At 44.2% G+C, this 19,022-nt stretch overlaps 1 protein-coding gene across 3 annotated transcripts in view; it reads left to right on the forward strand.

The window, feature by feature from the left end:
• LOC106583686 (proto-oncogene tyrosine-protein kinase Src) overlaps positions 1 to 10,547 on the forward strand; it is a 32,031-nt gene extending 21,484 nt beyond the window's left edge. The window contains exons 4-13 of one of the 3 annotated variants that reach the window (XM_014168179.2): positions 887 to 904; positions 1,362 to 1,460; positions 2,175 to 2,278; positions 2,744 to 2,893; positions 5,072 to 5,227; positions 5,456 to 5,635; positions 5,793 to 5,869; positions 6,002 to 6,155; positions 7,319 to 7,450; positions 8,120 to 10,547. In XM_014168179.2, the coding sequence (XP_014023654.1) occupies positions 887 to 904; positions 1,362 to 1,460; positions 2,175 to 2,278; positions 2,744 to 2,893; positions 5,072 to 5,227; positions 5,456 to 5,635; positions 5,793 to 5,869; positions 6,002 to 6,155; positions 7,319 to 7,450; positions 8,120 to 8,328 (1,279 nt within the window). In that variant the 3' untranslated portion in view covers positions 8,329 to 10,547. The remainder of the gene's footprint in view (positions 1 to 886; positions 905 to 1,361; positions 1,461 to 2,174; positions 2,279 to 2,743; positions 2,894 to 5,071; positions 5,228 to 5,455; positions 5,636 to 5,792; positions 5,870 to 6,001; positions 6,156 to 7,318; positions 7,451 to 8,119) is intronic. The other 2 variants (XM_014168181.2, XM_014168180.2) reach the window with 2 other exon arrangements.
• Positions 10,548 to 19,022: the final 8,475 nt, after the last annotated feature.

Raw genomic sequence — 19,022 nt, forward strand, 5'->3', positions numbered from 1 at the left:
CATCCCAACTGTGAAGCACGGGGGTAGCAGCATCATGTTCTGGAGGTGCTTTGTTGCAGGAGGGACTGGTGCACTTCACAAAGTAGATGGCATCATGAGGAAGGAAAAGTATGTGGATATATTGAAGCAACATCTCAAGACATCAGTCAGAAAGTTAAAGCTTGGTCGCAAATGAGTCTTCCAAATGGACAATGACCCCAAGCATACTTCCAAAGTTGTGGCAAAATGGCTTAAGGACAACAAGGTCAAGGTATTGGAGTGGCCATCACAAAGCCCTGACCTCAATCCTATAGAAAATTTGTGGGCAGAACTGAAAAAGAGTGTGCGAGCAAGGAGGCCTACAAACCTGACTCGGTTGTACCAGCTCTGTCAGGAGGAAGGGGCCAAATTCACCCAACTTATTGTGGGAAGCTTGTGGAACGATACTCGAAACGTTTGACCCAAGTTAAACAATTTAAAGGCAATGCTACCAAATACTAATTGAGTGTATGTAAACTTCTGACCCACTGGGAATGTGATGAAAGAAATAAAAGCTGAAATAAATAATTCTCTCTACTATTATTCTGACATTTCAAGTCATAAAATAAAGTGGTGATCCTAACTGACCTAAGACAGGGAATTTTTACTAGGATTAAATGTCAGGAATTGTGGAAAACTGAGTTTAAATGCCTTTGGCTAAGGTATATGTAAACTTCTGACTTCAACTGTGAGTGTGTGTGTACATATATATATCACACACACACACGGTGTACCCACCGTTAGTTGCTCCTACTGTTCTATGGTCTGGTCTTGTGTGCTCTGCTGTTTGCTGCATTTCTTTCTGTGTGTTTTTGATGTTCTCTGCTGTCTGTTATTTCCCTCTCTCACGCTTCATGGTTTCTCTTAGGAGAAAGTACAGCTTCAGGTCAGTGAACTAATCCTTTCTGATCCCCCTGTCTTAACTTCTCGTCACCTTTCCTCTTTCCGATCAACCCCGTTTTTCCTCAGTGTGCACTGAGGTGATGTTTGTCAGCTCAACGTACAACAAACCAAACCATTTGTGCTTATGAACACAAAGGCAAAATGACAGTGTGTGAAATACGTTTTGTCATTGTTTTCACTTGTTTTCCCTGTTTTTTTTTAAATGATTATTTAGTCAAGAGAGGTTAAGATCTTTTTTGATCCTATGAATGTCATGGTGTGAGCACACAGTGTCCTCCACTGGTTTACTCCCAGGGCTGTTTTTAGGCTTCAACCACCGTCAAATGTGTCTGTCTGATGTGAGTGACCAGTTAGTTCTCTGAATGAACCCAGGGAGGGCTTCTGGTTGTCCAAGTCAATAACCCTGTCATCACCTCCTTCTCTCCTCTGTCTCGCTGCAGGGAAGGGGACTGGTGGCTGGCTCGGTCTCTGACTACCGGAGAAAGCGGTTACATCCCCAGCAACTATGTGGCCCCCTCTGACTCCATTCAAGCAGAAGAGTACATCAACAATTTTTTTTTTTTTTTATCTCGATCTTTCCTGTTTTTGTTGGGTTATAACATTTATATCATTTTTATAATTTATATAATTTTTTTATATTCCCAGTTTTTTCTGAAATTTTGGTTGGCAGATTCCTGGAATCAGCAGGAAATGTGGAATCCTCCAACCAGGATTTCTGGAAAAACCTGGGAATTTTGTTAGTGGAATATTGCAACCCTAGAAGAAGCAGCATGGCGTCCAGCTTTAATAACATTGGCCAAACTCTCTCTAAGATGTATGATTATGGACAAACCCATCTGGATAGTAAAATACCCTGGTCTCAGATGTACTTCAGATGTACTTCAGTGGTGCTCCATAAGGATATTAAAGGGACAGTTTCCCTACAAAATCACAGTTTGTTAGGCATTTTCATTTCTCAAAAGTGGCCTTCTGATGGCATAACTCCATGTCCCAGGCCATCTGTTTTGTAGATCCACCTATATGCCACAATCAAAAATATGTTGGAAAAGATAAGCACTGTATAATTTCCCCCCCAAAATTACGTGCTTATAAAGCTGGATCGACACAATACCACTGGAACGTGGACTCGTTGACGTTACGCTTTTTTTGAGATCTGAATACGTGACCCAACTATGCTTTTGGAGTGCAATGTCACTTTGCTCAGTGGCAGGTTCTCACTGTTCTTTCTCACTCACTCTGGCCCACTTTCACAGGTGGTATTTTGGGAAAATAACTCGGCGCGACTCAGAGAGGCTCCTTTTGAGTTTACAGAACCGACGAGGCACCTTCCTGGTCCGAGAGAGCGAGACCACCAAGGGTGAGAAGAACCTCTCAGAGAGCGACAGACATTTTAGTCGTGGAGTAGAAGCACTGTTAGATTATTGTCAAATTCCTTGTTGAAGTTTCCTCTTTCTATTGTGAAGTAGTAAATTTGAACACGGAATGAACCCACCAAATGGTTGAAGACGCACTTTGTCCCTCTACCCCGAGCAATGACAAAAATGCAGTGAAACTGGCTTGTAGGTCCAGAGTTGAGTTTGAGGGTCCTGGGGTAATGAGGTCATGTGGTGTAGTTTATGCTGTGAACATGCACTGATGTGTGTAGTGTGGAACACTACAACTGGCTTGATTGGAGTATGACTACTACAGATGTCCAGGTGATCCATTCAAACTTGAAGTTAACTGGTTTTGACCCACACATTACTCCTTCCACACACACAGAAGCATAGAGATGATGCAGACAATGTATCAAATTATTTTGTAATTCTATTTTTCTGCACAGGAGCCTACTGCCTGTCCGTGTTGGACTACGACAACACCAAAGGTCTCAATGTCAAACACTACAAGATACGCAAGCTAGACAGCGGTGGTTTCTACATCACCTCACGCACCCAGTTCAGCAGCCTGCAGCAGCTGGTCTACCACTATCATAGTGAGTAACCCACTGGTCTATTACTGTCGCGGTGAGGGACCCGCTGGTCTATTACTGTCGCGGTGAGGGACCCGCTGGTCTATTACTGTCGCGGTGAGGGACCCGCTGGTCTATTACTGTCGCGGTGAGGTACCCGCTGGTCCGTTACTGTGGCGGTGAGGAACCAGCTGGTCTATTACTGCCGCGGTGAGGGACCCGCTGGTCCGTTACTGTGGCGGTGAGGAACCAGCTGGTCTGTTACTGTCGCGGTGAGGGACCCGCTGGTCCGTTACTGTCGCGGTGAGGAACCAGCTGGTCTATTACTGTCGCGGTGAGGGACCCGCTGGTCTATTACTGTCGCGGTGAGGGACCCGCTGGTCTATTACTGTCACGGTGAGGAACCAGCTGGTCTATTACTGTCGCGGTGAGGGACCCGCTGGTCTATTACTGTCGCGGTGAGGGACCCGCTGGTCTATTACTGTCGCGGTGAGGAACCCGCTGGTCTATTACTGTCGCGGTGAGGAACCAGCTGGTCTATTACTGTCGCGGTGAGGGACCCGCTGGTCTGTTACTGTCGCGGAGAGGGACCCGCTGGTTCGTTACTGTTGCGGTGAGGAACCAGCTGGTCCGTTACTGTGGCGGTGAGGGACCCGCTGGTCCGTTACTGTCGCGGTGAGGGACCCGCTGGTCTGTTACTGTCGCGGAGAGGGACCCGCTGGTCTATTACTGTCGCGGAGAGGGACCCGCTGGTCTATTACTGTCGCGGTGAGGGACCCGCTGGTCCATTACTGTCGCGGTGAGGGACCCGCTGGTCCGTTACTGTCGCGGTGAGGGACCCGCTGGTCTATTACTGTCGCGGAGAGGGACCCGCTGGTCTATTACTGTCGCGGAGAGTAATGCATTATAAGCACATTATTAGCACCTTATATGTTAATAGATGCTTACAAGCATGATTATTATACAGCGAGTTACACCAAACTTGAAGTGAATGTTTTGGTGTTTATTTGTTCATGTACTGTAATATGGTGTAAAGTCAAGGGCCTGGTTTGGGCAATTCAGTCTTTCTGTTTCACAACCGTTTCCAACTAGTGTAAAGTGCAATGGCTATCTGTCTCCGGACTTGAAACCCATTGAAAACCTGTGGTTTGAATTGAAGAGGACAGTCCATAAGTACAGACTAAAGATATCAAGGTTTTGGAAAGATTCTGTATGGAGGAATGGTCCAAGATCCCTCTGAATGTGTTCTCTAACCTCATAAAACATTTTAGAAAAAGGCTCAGTTTTGTAATCCTTGCAAGGTGAGGTATTGTTTACTTGTTAAACAAAATATTTTTCTATGATAAATTGTATTAAAAAATATAATTCCCAAGTTTTTTTGCAAACAATATAGCTCAGTATTTGAATAATTTATTTTGTATTGTGATTTTTGCTCATCAAGGCTGTCAATAATTTCCGACCCAACTGTATATATTAAGTATATACTTTTTCTTACATGGTATGCAGTGACTCTGTCAATGATATTGATAATACATCAAAGTGAAACCGAATACAGGCTACACAGACGGAATAACTCAATAAGAATATTGAACACGTCTTTATTTTAAACTTTTTACCCCTTTTTTTCCCCAATTTCGTGGTATCCAATTGGTAGTTACAGTCTCATCGCTGCAACTCCTATACGGACACGGGAGAGGCGAAGGTCAAGAGTCATGCGTGCGCCAAAACACGAACCTGACAAGCCGCACTGCTTCTTGACACACTGCTCGCTTAACCCGGAAGCCAGCCGCACCAATGTGTCGGAGGAAACACCGTACACCTGGTGACTGTGTCAGCGTGCATGCGCCCGGCCCGCCACAAGTAGTTGCTAGAGCTTGATGGGACAAGGACAAACCCTCCCCTAACCCGGATGACGCTGGGCCAATTGTGCGCCGCCTCATGGGTCTACCGATCGCAGCCGGCTGCGACAGCCTGGGATCGAACCCGGGTCTGTAGTGACGCCTCTAGCACTGCGATGCAGTGCCTTAGACGGCTGCGCCACTCGGGAGGTCGAACACATTTCTGACACTTGTCAGATGTGCCAATCTCTCAGAAAACCCAAAACAACTGTCTAGGTGGATAGTGTTAACAAGGGTGTGGACAGTTCCAGTTGTCTAGGCGATGACCGTATGCCTCGCTCTGTCTTCCCGTACCGAACCACAGAGCATGCAGATGGACTGTGCCACTGTCTGACAGAGGTGTGTCCGGTGCTGAAGCCTCAGACCCAGGGCCTGGCCCGCGACGCCTGGGAGATATCCCGGGAGTCCCTCCACCTCGACCTCAAACTGGGCCAGGGCTGCTTCGGAGAGGTCTGGATGGGTAAGACACACACACACTGTTTTTTAAAGTATAGATGAATAATAAATAGTCTTTTAACAGACACTTTTATTCCAACTTCATGTATTTCAACTATAACTTCATATAAGGACTGTGTAGTTGGTTGTGGCAGAAACGTGGGTCTGTTCCATGGGCTGTCCTGTGTACTCCTTTAGCTTCGTTGGCTAGGTACTCTGGGTACTCTGACCCATTGCTACTGTGTTTCTACAGGGACATGGAATGGTACAACGCGGGTGGCCATCAAGACCCTGAAGACAGGTACCATGTCCCCAGAGGCCTTCCTCCAGGAAGCCCAGGTCATGAAGAAGCTGAGACACGAGAAACTGGTGCAGCTCTACGCCGTGGTGTCTGAGGAACCCATCTACATCGTCACCGAGTACATGAGCCAAGGTAACAGTAGAGCAAACATCATCATCATCGCTGACTACATGGGCTGTAGTACAGGCTGGTCTTCACATGTGTATGCACACACACACGTTGTTCTTGTGTTCCCTTTCTCCTGCCCTCTCTCTCTCTCAGTATTCTGATAACACTGTCGCTCCCACAGGTAGCCTGTTGGACTTCCTGAAAGGTGACACGGGCAAGCTGCTACGTCTACCCCAGTTAGTGGATATGGCATCTCAGGTGGGACAAACGCTACAATGTTCAATACCTTTTGGCATAATGGTCTTATTTCAGTTGATTTGAAGTTTTTGTCCTCTTTTATTCATTTTTACTCAGAATTTTCTTTCTCTCTGTGTCTCTGTGTGTGTATAGATTGCAGCAGGGATGGCATACGTAGAGAGAATGAACTACGTCCACAGAGACCTCAGGGCTGCCAACATCCTGGTCGGGGACAACCTGGCATGTAAAGTGGCCGACTTCGGCTTGGCCCGCCTCATAGAGGACAACGAGTACACTGCTAGACAGGGTAAGGCTTCAGTCAACAGGGACACTGCCAGACAGGGTAAGGCTTCGGTACACTGCCAGACAGGGTAAGGCTTCGGTACACTGCTAGACAGGGTAAGGCTTCAGTCAACAGGGACACTGCCAGACAGGGTAAGGCTTCGGTACACTGCCAGACAGGGTAAGGCTTCGGTACACTGCCAGACAGGGTAAGGCTTCGGTACACTGCCAGACAGGGTAAGGCTTCGGTACACTGCCAGACAGGGTAAGGCTTCGGTACACTGCCAGACAGGGTAAGGCTTCGGTACACTGCCAGACAGGGTAAGGCTTCGGTACCCTGCCAGACAGGGTAAGGCTTCGGTACACTGCCAGACAGGGTAAGGCTTCGGTACACTGCCAGACAGGGTAAGGCTTCGGTCAGGCTTTAATACACTGGCAGACAGGGTAAGGCTTCAGTCAAGGCCAAATCTGTAGTTGTGTGTCCTAAACCTGGTCTTGGAGGACCCCTGTTTATCCTGGTCTTGGAGGACCCCTGTTTATCCTGGTCTTGGAGGACCCCTGTTTATCCTGGTCTTGGAGGACCCCTGTTTATCCTGGTCTTGGAGGACCCCTGTTTATCCTGGTCTTGGAGGACCTCTGTTTATCCTGGTCTTGGAGGACCTCTGTTTATCCTGGTTTTCTTTCCAACTGGTCTCGGTGTGTAAAGTTTCCAACTTTAGCCTGCCGCCCCTTCCTCATAGAAGATAATGTGTACATCGCCAGACAGGGTGCTGCTCTGGTCTGGGTCCAATATCTCTATGTATTGTATGTCCTAAGCCTGTTTTTGGAGGACCCCTGCTTAACCTGGTCTCTTGATTACTTGTGTTTATGTTTTTAAAGTTGTTAGATGCAGACTTTGTGACTTCAGTGATTGTAAAAAAGGGGCTAAATAACTTCAGGAAAATGTACTAATTCTGACTCTGTGAAAGGACCAGTGTATATCACAACCAGGCCCACTGGAGACGAGCAAAATTAGAACAGCGAAAGTAACCGTGAAGTTTTCCATTTGGCAGACTGTAGAGAGGCTCAACTCTAGCTTTGTTTTAGGAAAATTGTCTTGTATTGATGTATTCTAGTTAAAACAGTGACATTTTGGCTACCATGGTCTATTATCAGAGTGTGTCATCAATCAGGTTTTTGTTTCCCCAGGTGCCAAGTTCCCCATTAAGTGGACGGCGCCAGAGGCTGCACTCTACGGACGCTTCACCATCAAGTCAGATGTCTGGTCATTCGGGGTCCTGCTCACTGAACTGGCCACTAAAGGCAGAGTCCCATATCCAGGTACCGGTGACTTTTCTCCATGAAACATTAAGACAAGTAGTTACACACTCTGCTCACAATAGGTATAAAACACCAACGTGTTGACACACAATGCTTCTTCAGGTTTACATATACGGTGTACTTTGATTACATATACGGTATACTTACTTTGATTACATATACGGTGTACTTTGATTACATATACGGTGTACTTTGATTACATATACGGTATACTTTGTTTACATATACAGTATACTTTGATTACATATACGGTATACTTTGATTACATATACGGTATACTTTGATTACATATTCGGTATACTTTGATTACATATTCGGTGTACTTTGATTACATATACGGTGTACTTTGATTACATATACGGTGTACTTTGATTACATATACGGTATACTTTGACTAAACAGTCGTCCAAGATGAGGGGTTGCATACAATTGCACTTAGAAGGAAGTGAAGGGTTGGTCTTTTTTCTGTGTGTTTATTTCTAATATAAATTAGAGGAGGGGTGTTGGATTGAATGCTATGTTATTTTCAGCTATTATTTGATTTCCTAGTGGAATCATGTGCTGTACAAAAGTTTAAGAGGTTTTCTAGAAAAACACTGTCGAACGTGTTTCTCTCTCTTCTCTCCCTCTTTTATTTATCTATCTATCCCCTCCATACACTGTCTTCAGGCATGGTGAACCGGGAGGTGTTGGATCAGGTGGAGCGTGGCTACCGGATGCCCTGCCCTGCTGAGTGCCCAGCCTCCATGCACGAGCTCATGCTCACCTGCTGGAGGAAGGACGCAGAAGAGCGCCCCACCTTCGAGTACCTCCAGGGCTTCCTGGAAGACTACTTCACCTCCACCGAGCCCCAGTACCAGCCTGGGGAGAACCTATAAGGCTCAGGGACCCCCCCCCCCCCGGGCCTCATGGATGGACTTGCCCACCCACCCCTGCCCAATGCCCACCCATGTCACTGCCCACCCCTCACTGCAGCCTGATCATGGGTCAGGTTTGTGTTATTTCCCCCCTGTAATGGACAATGGTTAAGGATGGTTTAGAAGTGGGAAGAAAAGGGGAGCTTATCCTAGACCTGTTGTTATGAGTGACTTCTAACCTGGAGCTACAGAGACAGGTTTTGTGGGGACTGTCATAGTGGTTGAGGGTTGTGCTGATCCTAGATCTGTGGAGGAAAGATGGTAAGTGTCCTAAGGTGGAGTAGGGTGCAGTTGCCCCTGGATGCTGATCTTGGGTCAGTTTAGCATTTTCTCCACTAATGGTTAAGATCAGGGGAGGGGAAGCTGATCCTAGATCTGTAGCTAGGAGAAACTTCAACCCAAAGTGTCCTAAGGAAGGACGGAGGATAGTGAGACGGAACATGCCCACTGCTTTGACCCTCCCTCTCTGTCCCCTTCTCATCAAAGGCTGTGCCCGGATTCCTTCAAACTTTTCCCAAAGTGTGCACTTGTGCACTACCTGTCAAGCATTGGATTAGTGTAAGCATTGGCTAGACTAGAGGAAGTCTCCCTCATTGTTGAAATCCACCCTCATTGTTGAAATCCACCCTCATTGTTGAAATCCACAAGGGGGAGTGTGCAAGTGCCCACTTGCAAGTTTGGAGAAATTAGAAGCAGCCATAGCATCTGACCTCTCCACCTCCTCTCCTCTTGCAGAGCGCTGCCAACGTGGCACCGGTGCTGAAGGAACGCCAATCTGTTTTCCCTCTCCACCTCCTCTCCTCTTGCAGAGCGCTGCCAACGTGGCACCGGTGCTGAAGGAACGCCAGTCTGTTTTCCCTCTCCACCTCCTCTCCTCTTGCAGAGCGCTGCCAACGTGGCACCGGTGCTGAAGGAACGCCAGTCTGTTTTCCCTCTCCACCTCCTCTCCTCTTGCAGAGCGCTGCCAACGTGGCACCGGTGCTGAAGGAACGCCAATCTGTTTTCCCTCTCCACCTCCTCTCCTCTTGCAGAGCGCTGCCAACGTGGCACCGGTGCTGAAGGAACGCCAATCTGTTTTCCCTCTCCACCTCCTCTCCTCTTGCAGAGCGCTGCCAACGTGGCACCGGTGCTGAAGGAACGCCAATCTGTTTTCCCTCTCCACCTCCTCTCCTCTTGCAGAGCACTGCCAACGTGGCACCGGTGCTGAAGGAACGCCAATCTGTTTTCCCTCTCCACCTCCTCTCCTCTTGCAGAGCGCTGCCAACGTGGCACCGGTGCTGAAGGAACGCCAGTCTGTTTTCCCTCTCCACCTCCTCTCCTCTTGCAGAGCGCTGCCAACGTGGCACCGGTGCTGAAGGAACGCCAGTCTGTTTTCCCTCTCCACCTCCTCTCCTCTTGCAGAGCGCTGCCAACGTGGCACCGGTGCTGAAGGAACGCCAATCTGTTTTCCCTCTCCACCTCCTCTCCTCTTGCAGAGCGCTGCCAACGTGGCACCGGTGCTGAAGGAACGCCAGTCTGTTTTCCCTCTCCACCTCCTCTCCTCTTGCAGAGCGCTGCCAACGTGGCACCGGTGCTGAAGGAACGCCAGTCTGTTTTCCCTCTCCACCTCCTCTCCTCTTGCAGAGCACTGCCAACGTGGCACCGGTGCTGAAGGAACGCCAGTCTGTTTTCCCTCTCCACCTCCTCTCCTCTTGCAGAGCGCTGCCAACGTGGCACCGGTGCTGAAGGAACGCCAGTCTGTTTTCCCTCTCCACCTCCTCTCCTCTTGCAGAGCGCTGCCAACGTGGCACCGGTGCTGAAGGAACGCCAGTCTGTTTTCCCTCTCTCTTGTGCATACCAAATGGCTCCCTATTCTCTACATACATGTAGTGTACTACTTTTGACCAGAGCCCTATGGGAATAGGGTCAAAAATAGGACCGTAGGGCACAACAAAAAGTTGTGCACTATGTAGGGAATAGGGAGCCATTAGGGATGTAACTTCTGTGGGTCTGTCTCTCTGTCTACCTTTCTTTGTCTATTACCTCCTCTCTCTCTTTCCAGTATTCTCAAGTGCTGCTTCCTCCAGATCTCCAACTCTCACATTTAATTTTTTGAAAGTTTTTCTTTGTTTTGTTGTCTAAAGATGCTGCTTCTTTCTTTCATCCTCTGTCAATAAAACTGAAACGTTGTAAAGCTCCCAGACAGTTTCACATGAAATGTATCGGATGACAGCATTGTATACCCATAGAAGTGATGTCAAGCATACTGGGTGCTAATAGACTCCCTGTTAGTACAATTGCACCTGGGTCATGTTCCCGTTTTAAAAACATTTTGCAGCAGAAAATGAAAATGTATGGTTTGTTATTAGATAAGCCCACTTTGTCCATGCCTTTTTCCGTCTGTTTTATTCCATTGGGTGCCTATTGAACACAGCCCTGTTTTTTTGTTGTGTGCAATCACCCTGAGATTATTGTGACTCAGTTGTACAATCATTAGACAGGCTTATTGAGGACCCCAAAACTTTAATTCTTAAATGCATTCCTTTTAATGTGGTTTGTGAAATAAGCAGGGTACTGAGAGCCAGTCAAATATGAAGGATTGCAAACGTGCACAATGAGTTAAATGCTGTGTGGATTCCTCTGTGTGGGTCAATTCAATCCCTAAATCTTTGCTAATCAAATCTGGCACTAGAAGCTATGCATCTTTAGATAACCCCTTTCATCCCTTATTGGGATTTAGGTGGCTTTTTTATCCCCCAATGATCATTACTTATGTAATGAACCACGACTAAATATTTTTTGCTAATTAAGTAACAATATGTTTAATGATTAGAAATCACCTTGGACTTGTGAAATCCCTTATAAATCGTAACATTGCCACAATCCTTCACAGGCAGAAAGACGGGTGGGGGAATTTACAAAATTTTTACACTATTGTGCTTACCCAAACTATACTGTCCCAAACCATACCACTATGGTGGATGTGAAACCAGGCTAGTACAGCTCAGCTAAGCTCAGTAGTGTGAAGAGGGTTTGTGATTGGTGTTCTGAACTGACAATGAGAGGGACCTGCAGGGGGCGGTGCTGTCATTTTGGGTTCTAGTGAAGATATCACTGATCTAACACGGTAAGATTGGTGAAAGCAATGGAGTGGAAACCATGTCTTCACCAATCCACTCACTTACAGATCAGTGATTACCTCAAGTAAGGGAGGAAGGTAGGAAGGATGCATTTTGTAGATATCTGAACAGGGCCTAGGACTATTTCAATGGATCTGTAGGACATTATGTAGGATGTATATACAGTCAATGCTGCCAACTAACCTCAGCCAGTAGGATGCATGTATTAGTGATATATTGTAACTAATACATCTCCCAGCAACACAATATTAAGGACTAGTTTCCGAGACCTAGATTAAAGCTGGAATCCAGTTGAAACTGCCACGGCCGTTTGTGATATTACAACAAAGAAGTTACTGCAGACAACGAACCCATCCCCCCCCCCCCCATGTGATAGAACAGCTCCCCAGCTCTGCGTCGTCAACAAAACAAAAACCAGAACAATGGCTGGGGGGGGCAGACGGCGCTGTTTCCCCTACAGCAAATTCCACCTTTAAGCCTAGTCCTGGACCAAAGGGCATGCTAAAAAAAAGTGTTTCTTAGTGAGAATCTAGGCTTAATCTGTGTCTGGGAAATCAGCCCTAAGTGATCAATCCTGTCTCCGACTTTTCTTCTACTCCCTCTTGAAACTGTAGTACCAGTTCATTTCTTCCTTGCGATGCCTTGTGTTTTCACAAGGTGAAATATCTGGGCTGCAGAGAGTAGCTTTCTGTGTTTTTGCTTGAATCCCTTACCTTGGGTTTTCACGAGGTGAAACGCATATGGGCTGCAGAGAGTAGCTTTCTGTGTTTTTGCTTGAATCCCTTACCTTGGGTTTTCACGAGGTGAAACGCATATGGGTTGCAGAGAGTAGCTTTCGGTGTTTTCCAACGTGTACATTTTCATCAACCTTGATTTAACTGGAATGTAGCGTGATCTGAGAGTGACACATGACAAATACATTCTTGGGAGACGCTGCAAAGTGTTACGTAGGCAGCTCAAAGGAGAAAGACTCCTTTCTCAAAGGAGAAAGACATGGGAACTTAAAACTAGGTTTGCAAAATGCCAGTAACTTTCCCAAATTTCCCAGGTTTTCCGGAAATCCTAGTTGGAGGATTATGGATTTTCTGCTTACTCCCTCTGAATTTTGGGAATATTTCCTCTACTGCTAAAGACAACCAAAAGACCTCGAAAGAAGAAACCGAATTGGTCCACACTTGGTCTTATGTGAAATGGCTACTGATTGCATTGTTCAGTTCAACTGATTGCACTGGCCCTGAAAGCCTACTGCATTTTGTGCCAATGAAAGCCATATATATATATTTGTACTGCTGTCCATGTACATAGTGTACTTTTGTTACGCCTGAACTCAATGTAGTTCAATGGGCAACCAATCAGCCTGATGTACTAGTCTATAACTACCAGTGGTACAGACTATGTTAATGGTTCATTGGCATTAACGATTCGGCCTACGATTTTTCAACTGACTATCTTCCATCCCGACACAGTATGCTACCAAGTCGACGAAACCTGTATAGCGAGGATTTTAATAATTTGAACTCTAGCTAATTCTAGAGCTATTTAGCATGCTGTTGTATTTAGTCAAATAAGGATGATCTTGATCATTGGCTAGTCTGTATTTGTACTGTACCTTGAGAATGCGTGTTTACTTTTGGATTAGGGACGGGGAAGTGACTCTGGGGGAGAATAATCTTAAATGTTTGTGCCATCAGCTGATACTGTTCTTTTGTATTGATTCGACAATATCAGAAGGCCTTTTTCAATCGCAGTTGTCACATACTGTATATATACCCCCAGTAGGATGCATTTTGTATCGTCCCTTTTCAAGAAGCCAATCTGCATAGTGCATTCATTGCTGTTTGTTTGTGTAGGAGTAGTTTGGTCCCAGGGTAGAAGCAGTAGTACCATTTTGAAGCTATGATGAACTGCCTACTTGATGATGCATTAGATTTCTCTGGTCTAGATGGGTCATATGAGTGCACTGGGGTGAAACCCTGGCCCTGTTTTAAATACTTCAGGAATGAATATCTCCTTCCTACCTTCTTTTGAAGTAATCCCAGATCAGAATTGGTGGGATTGTTGAAAGTGGTAATCTTGCTTACACCTATCCAGTCTGACCTGTGCTTAACTGGAGGAAACAAGGAAGGATGCATTTCTAAAGAATTTGAACAGGGCCCTAGCCCCTACTCCATCGCAGTGGTGGAAAAAGTACACAAAAGTAAAGATACCTTAATAGAAAATGGCTCAAGTGAAAGTCTAAAAGTATTTGGTTTTAAATATACTTAAGTATCAAAAGTAAAAGTATAAATGTTTCCAAATTCCTTATATTAAGCAAACCAGACGGCACAATTTTTTCTTTATTTACAGATAGCCAGGGGCGCACTCCAACACTCCGACATCATTTACAAACAAAGCATTTGTTTAGTGATTCTACCAGATCAGAGGCAGTAGAGATGACCAGGGATGGTCTCTTGATAAGTGTGTGAATTGTACCATTTTCCTGTCCTGCTAAACATTCAAAATCTAACGAGTACTTTCGGGTGTCAAGGAAAATGTATGGAGTAAAGAGTACATTATTTTATTTAGGAATGTAGGGAAGTAAAAGTAAAAGTTGTCAAATATAAACTAGTAAAGTACAGATACCCCCCAAAAAAAAAAATTCTTCAGTACTTTACACCACCCTTCCATAGGCACTCCTGTAGATCTAAAAGAATCGGATACGTTTTACAATATGGCAATTGCTTCACTTTGTGGGGGACGCGCAGCCCGGACCACCCCAAGTCCTCTATTCATTTGAATGTGTTGATAGTTGGAGGAATAGCTTGAGCCACACTGAGAATTTGAAAAAGTATGAAAGTCAACGGTCCAATATTCTAGAACACTGCTGTGCGTACAAGCACACGTTTTGGACTCTTATAGGCGCTTAAGTGCCTAAGGGTTGTGAAGGGCATCACTGGTATGTTGATGCCCTTCACCCACCAGGAATAAGAGTACAGAAGAGTTAATTGAGTATTCAGGCGAACTGCTGTAGATTTAAGATTACAGTAAAAGTTATTGAAGACCTTACACAAACAAGATGACTTGTGACATAGCAATAAGGAAGCAGTGCTGTCCATGGTTTGCTTTGAAATCAAGAACTTCCTCAATGAGAAACAAACAGTGTTCAACAATCTTGATCAATATGATGATATGTATGCTGAAAAATGAGTCCCAGTATCTAATAATAGAAGTACGAAATGTGTGGTAGTGATGTAGGTGTAAGTATTTCTAAAATTAATGACTGACGATCCTGTTATTTGATTGTTTATTTTCCCTAAATCTGCCATTTTCTTTCACCCAACATGATGCAATGACACAGACGAACTGGCCATCTAGCATTTCGGGGCAAATGCCAGATGGGCCAGTCAATTATTTTGCCCAGTGGGCCTATCTAACTTTGGTTTCTTACGCAAAATGATCATCTGGCCAATAATGGGGGCCTCGAGGAACATAATGGGCCAGTATGGGGGGCCTCAAGTAATTAATTATTTTTTTTTAATGTAGAAATGCCTGGGCTGATTTGTGGTCCCTTGATACTGTAAATGGGCTACATTTACACCCTCCCACATTGACTTATTTTGGGGGGTTGAATAATCTGTATGTAGCTTTTTGTCCTTTGAATGAGGGGTAGACAAATGTCAAAACATGGCAAAATTATGCATAGGCTTCTTTGTACTTTCAATTGAATATTTGACCCTGTCGGTACAATGACAAGGACAACTTGAGGCCATTGTACTGCAGGTCAAGCATTGGAATGTATTCTAATATATATTGAAATATGGACCACAACGTTTCTTTCAAATATGTTGGACGAAATAGAGGACAAATTAATAGTTTAATTTCAAGCCAAGGACTAGATTCTTGATTCCCTGTCCAACATGTTTTATAAACCTATGCAGTTTCTGGTTTACCATTCCTAAAACATTTATCATTTGAAATGGACAATATCAGAAGATTGAGGATTTTGTAAACAATATTTTCTCTTTTTTTGTGCATATCAGGATTGGATTGAAATGGGTATTGTGCCACTTTATGTTATCTTTAAATGTGCAATAAATTATATTTCAAGAGCGTTTTCATATCTCAGTGTGTGTGTCCTTTTTAATGGACTTTATTGCATTTCTGTGAATGTGCCAGTTTTAGCCAGCTGGCTAAGTCTTGGTATGTGTATGTTGAATGCACTGACTAAGTTGCTCTGGATAAATGACCAACATTATAATTTAAAATGCAAGTTATTCTGATTGTTGTATTATCCCAAAAGAGTGATATCATGGGATGATTTATCCTATATTGTTGACACTTTAAATTTGCCCTCCATGCATATCGCCTGTTTGATTATGAGTCCAGTGAGAAGTTTGTTCTCCAGATCTCAATTTGTCTTTCTGCGAGTCCTTGCATCCTATCTCCTCCTCAACCATTTTGGAAGAGAAGGTCCAGGGTCTCTCCTCTCTGACCTTATTCTCCTACAGATTTAGAGGAGGTGGCGAAGGAGAGAGGATGTGAGGGATCAAGGAAAGAGGAATTCAGAAAAAGCCCTGGAGTGAATTTCAAAAGTATTTTCATTCATGCGAGGAGGGTATTGGATGAGAAGATCTGAGTAGAATATTTTCTCCAATGCCCTTCTTGCTTCCCTCTGCTGTTATGAGGAAGAGGAGGAGGAGGAGACTATTCAGATACAACGCGTACAGGAAGTTACTGACGCATCAGTTACAGAGTGGTGATGTCCCAAATGCACTCTATTCCCTATAATTAGTGCACAATATAGGGAATAGGGTGCATTATTTTTAACTAGAGCCCTATGGCCCCTGGTAAAAGTAACGCACTATATAGGGAATAGGGTGCCATATGAGATGCCCACACTACTCTCAAGATGTTCTTTTTAGTCAACCACAAGGAGGCAGCATTTGACTGTAGCATGGCCACTAACTGTTGTAGCATGGCCACTAGCTGTAAAGCGACGCCCTCATTAGCCTGCATAAATTATCATAATCAAACAAGATTACAGTCCAGTAAAGATAGATCTAATCTACTGTCCTTATGTTTCTTTGTTATATTTACTCATTTACAAACAAGAATGCACAACTCAAAGGCATGGACGTATGACATGTAGGCCTACTAATAAAGCATTGATCACTGGTAGTTTTTAATGAAATAATCTTTCATCTAACCTTTTATCAAACCTATACATGAACGCTAACATTTCATTAGTAGATTATAGATACTGGCTGTGTCTTTCACTGCAAAGTTCATACCCTAACATACACATATTTATTGAATTGTTAATTGACAACAGATGGGCTCTCTCCGCAAGAATCGGTCCATATTGAATCAATCTAGTGCTGAAACTACACGACTAACGAGAGTCTAAGTTGTTCTGCGGTCTACTGTTGTACTGTAATTAGGAAGGAAAAATATATCCGAGGAGATGTAGGCAACAAGTATTTTATTTCATGCCATCCGTTGCAGAATACTAGTGTCTCTCTCTGATTATTTTGGTGTGAGTTATGAGTGCACCTGAACTGTGACCTTTTGTTTATTGGAGTTTTCCAATGTGTGTGTATATGTGCACTCATGTTTAAACATGCATGTGTGTGGCACGTAGGTACTCATGCTGAGTGTGTGTGTGTGCGTGCGTGTGTGCGTGCGCGGCTGTTGTTTCCCCTCATCTGCTGTTCTCGGGTGCTAGTCATTTATCTCAGTTACCCTGACAGTGTCAGAACTCCATCTGTGAAAACAGTAAACACACTGACTCACTCCTGCACCACTCTTAGTAACTGCTATCGATACCAGGCATGGGAGCTTAGTGCAAGACCTGGACCTCAGCCGCACACACACTGAAGGCACATCCATGTTCCAGAGAATCTTAGCTTTCAGGAATGGGGTCATAATAGCAAAACGGTTCAAATGCTAGAGTCAAATTCATAGGAAGAAAATAAATTCAACATTGGCTTCAGAAACCGCCAGCAGCTTCTGTTTACCACAAAGAGCATTTGATTCTATCAGTTCTCCTCTACCTTTCCTGGCTTGCAAAGTACCAGGATGTTGTTTTTGGTTTTGAATCTGAATTTAGAGAACTGAATCTGAATGCATCTGAGAAGTTGAATATATGAAACTTTTTAATAAGCTTGAAATTATAGTTTGTAAACTTGATACTGACAATGAATGCAATATCTACTTATATGGAAACTGAATATATAAATATTCAATTGGAATATTCAATTTAATTAATGTAAAACTGAATGTAATATTCATTAAATTCAGTTTGAAATCATGAGATACAAGTTCAATTTATTAATTCAATGATTTTATTTGTGCATTACAAATAAAAAAATATTACATTCAAATTCAATATCCAAATACAATTTCTGTTAGCACTGAAAACACTCCATACATGCAGTCCGGTCTCAATTGTGATTTATGGCTAGTAAATGGTGGGGAGGGGAAGGATAAGAATGAGGGGAGAGGGAGAGGGATGCCAGAGCCAAAACGAATGACTGGATGACTGGGAATCAAGGAGGAAGAAGAAAGATGGAGGGTGGGGGCAAAAAAGTACAGAGGGAAGCAGGCACTCATTCCCATCTGGACTGTAACAGTGGATACCAAGAGTAACTAGCAGGGTATGTTTTTATGAGTCTGTAACCCTACCCTTTCTCTTCACCCAAAACCTACCTCTTCCTCCCTCCACCGTCTCCCCCTACCTCACCCTGGGGTTGCGACATCATAAGATCTCCAAAATTATGCTATGCAAAAAGTTAGCCGAGTGCCCATTGTGATTGAGAGTATTATGGACAAAAATATCTGTTTTGTTAAGCTTGTTTTTACCAGGCCTATAGTATCTATTGCAGTCGCATCGTAAGTCGGAAGTCCATTAAGGATATGTAAATCAGCTTCTCTGTCTTTCTCGAAACATCAACCACAATTTCCAATGCAAGTTCATCATCATGCCCACTGAGTTAAATAAATCCAATTTATTTCAAATCAAATGTTATTTTACCTTGAAAAGCTCTTACGAAGGCCGTGTGGCCGATACGTAAGCTTATTAAAGATCAGTCATACTATCAAGAGCAGTGTGCAGTTTCCTTTTTCCCCTCACCTTGAAATGCTTACTTACAAAATAAATCCAATTCATTTAAAATCAAATGTTATTTTACCTTGAAATTCTTAATTACAAGCCCTTAACCAACAATGCAGTTCAAGAAATAGAATTAAGAAAATATTTACTAAATAAAGTAAAAAATGTAATAAAAGTAACAATAATGAGGCTATATACATGGAGGGGCTACAGGCTAGTCAAGGTAATTTGTACATGTAGGGGTAAAGTGACCATGATAATAAACAGTGAGTAACAGCAGTGTAAAAACAGAGGGGTAGTGTCAATGTAAATAGTCCGGATGGCCATTTGATTAATTATTCAGCAGTCTTATGGCTTGGGGGTAGACGCTATTAAGGAGCCTTTTGGACCTAGACTTGGCGCTTCAGTACTGCTTGCCGTGCAGTAGCAGAGAGAGCAGTCTATGA

Source organism: Salmo salar, chromosome ssa22 (assembly GCF_905237065.1).
Source record: "Salmo salar chromosome ssa22, Ssal_v3.1, whole genome shotgun sequence".
Taxonomy (NCBI): domain Eukaryota; kingdom Metazoa; phylum Chordata; class Actinopteri; order Salmoniformes; family Salmonidae; genus Salmo; species Salmo salar.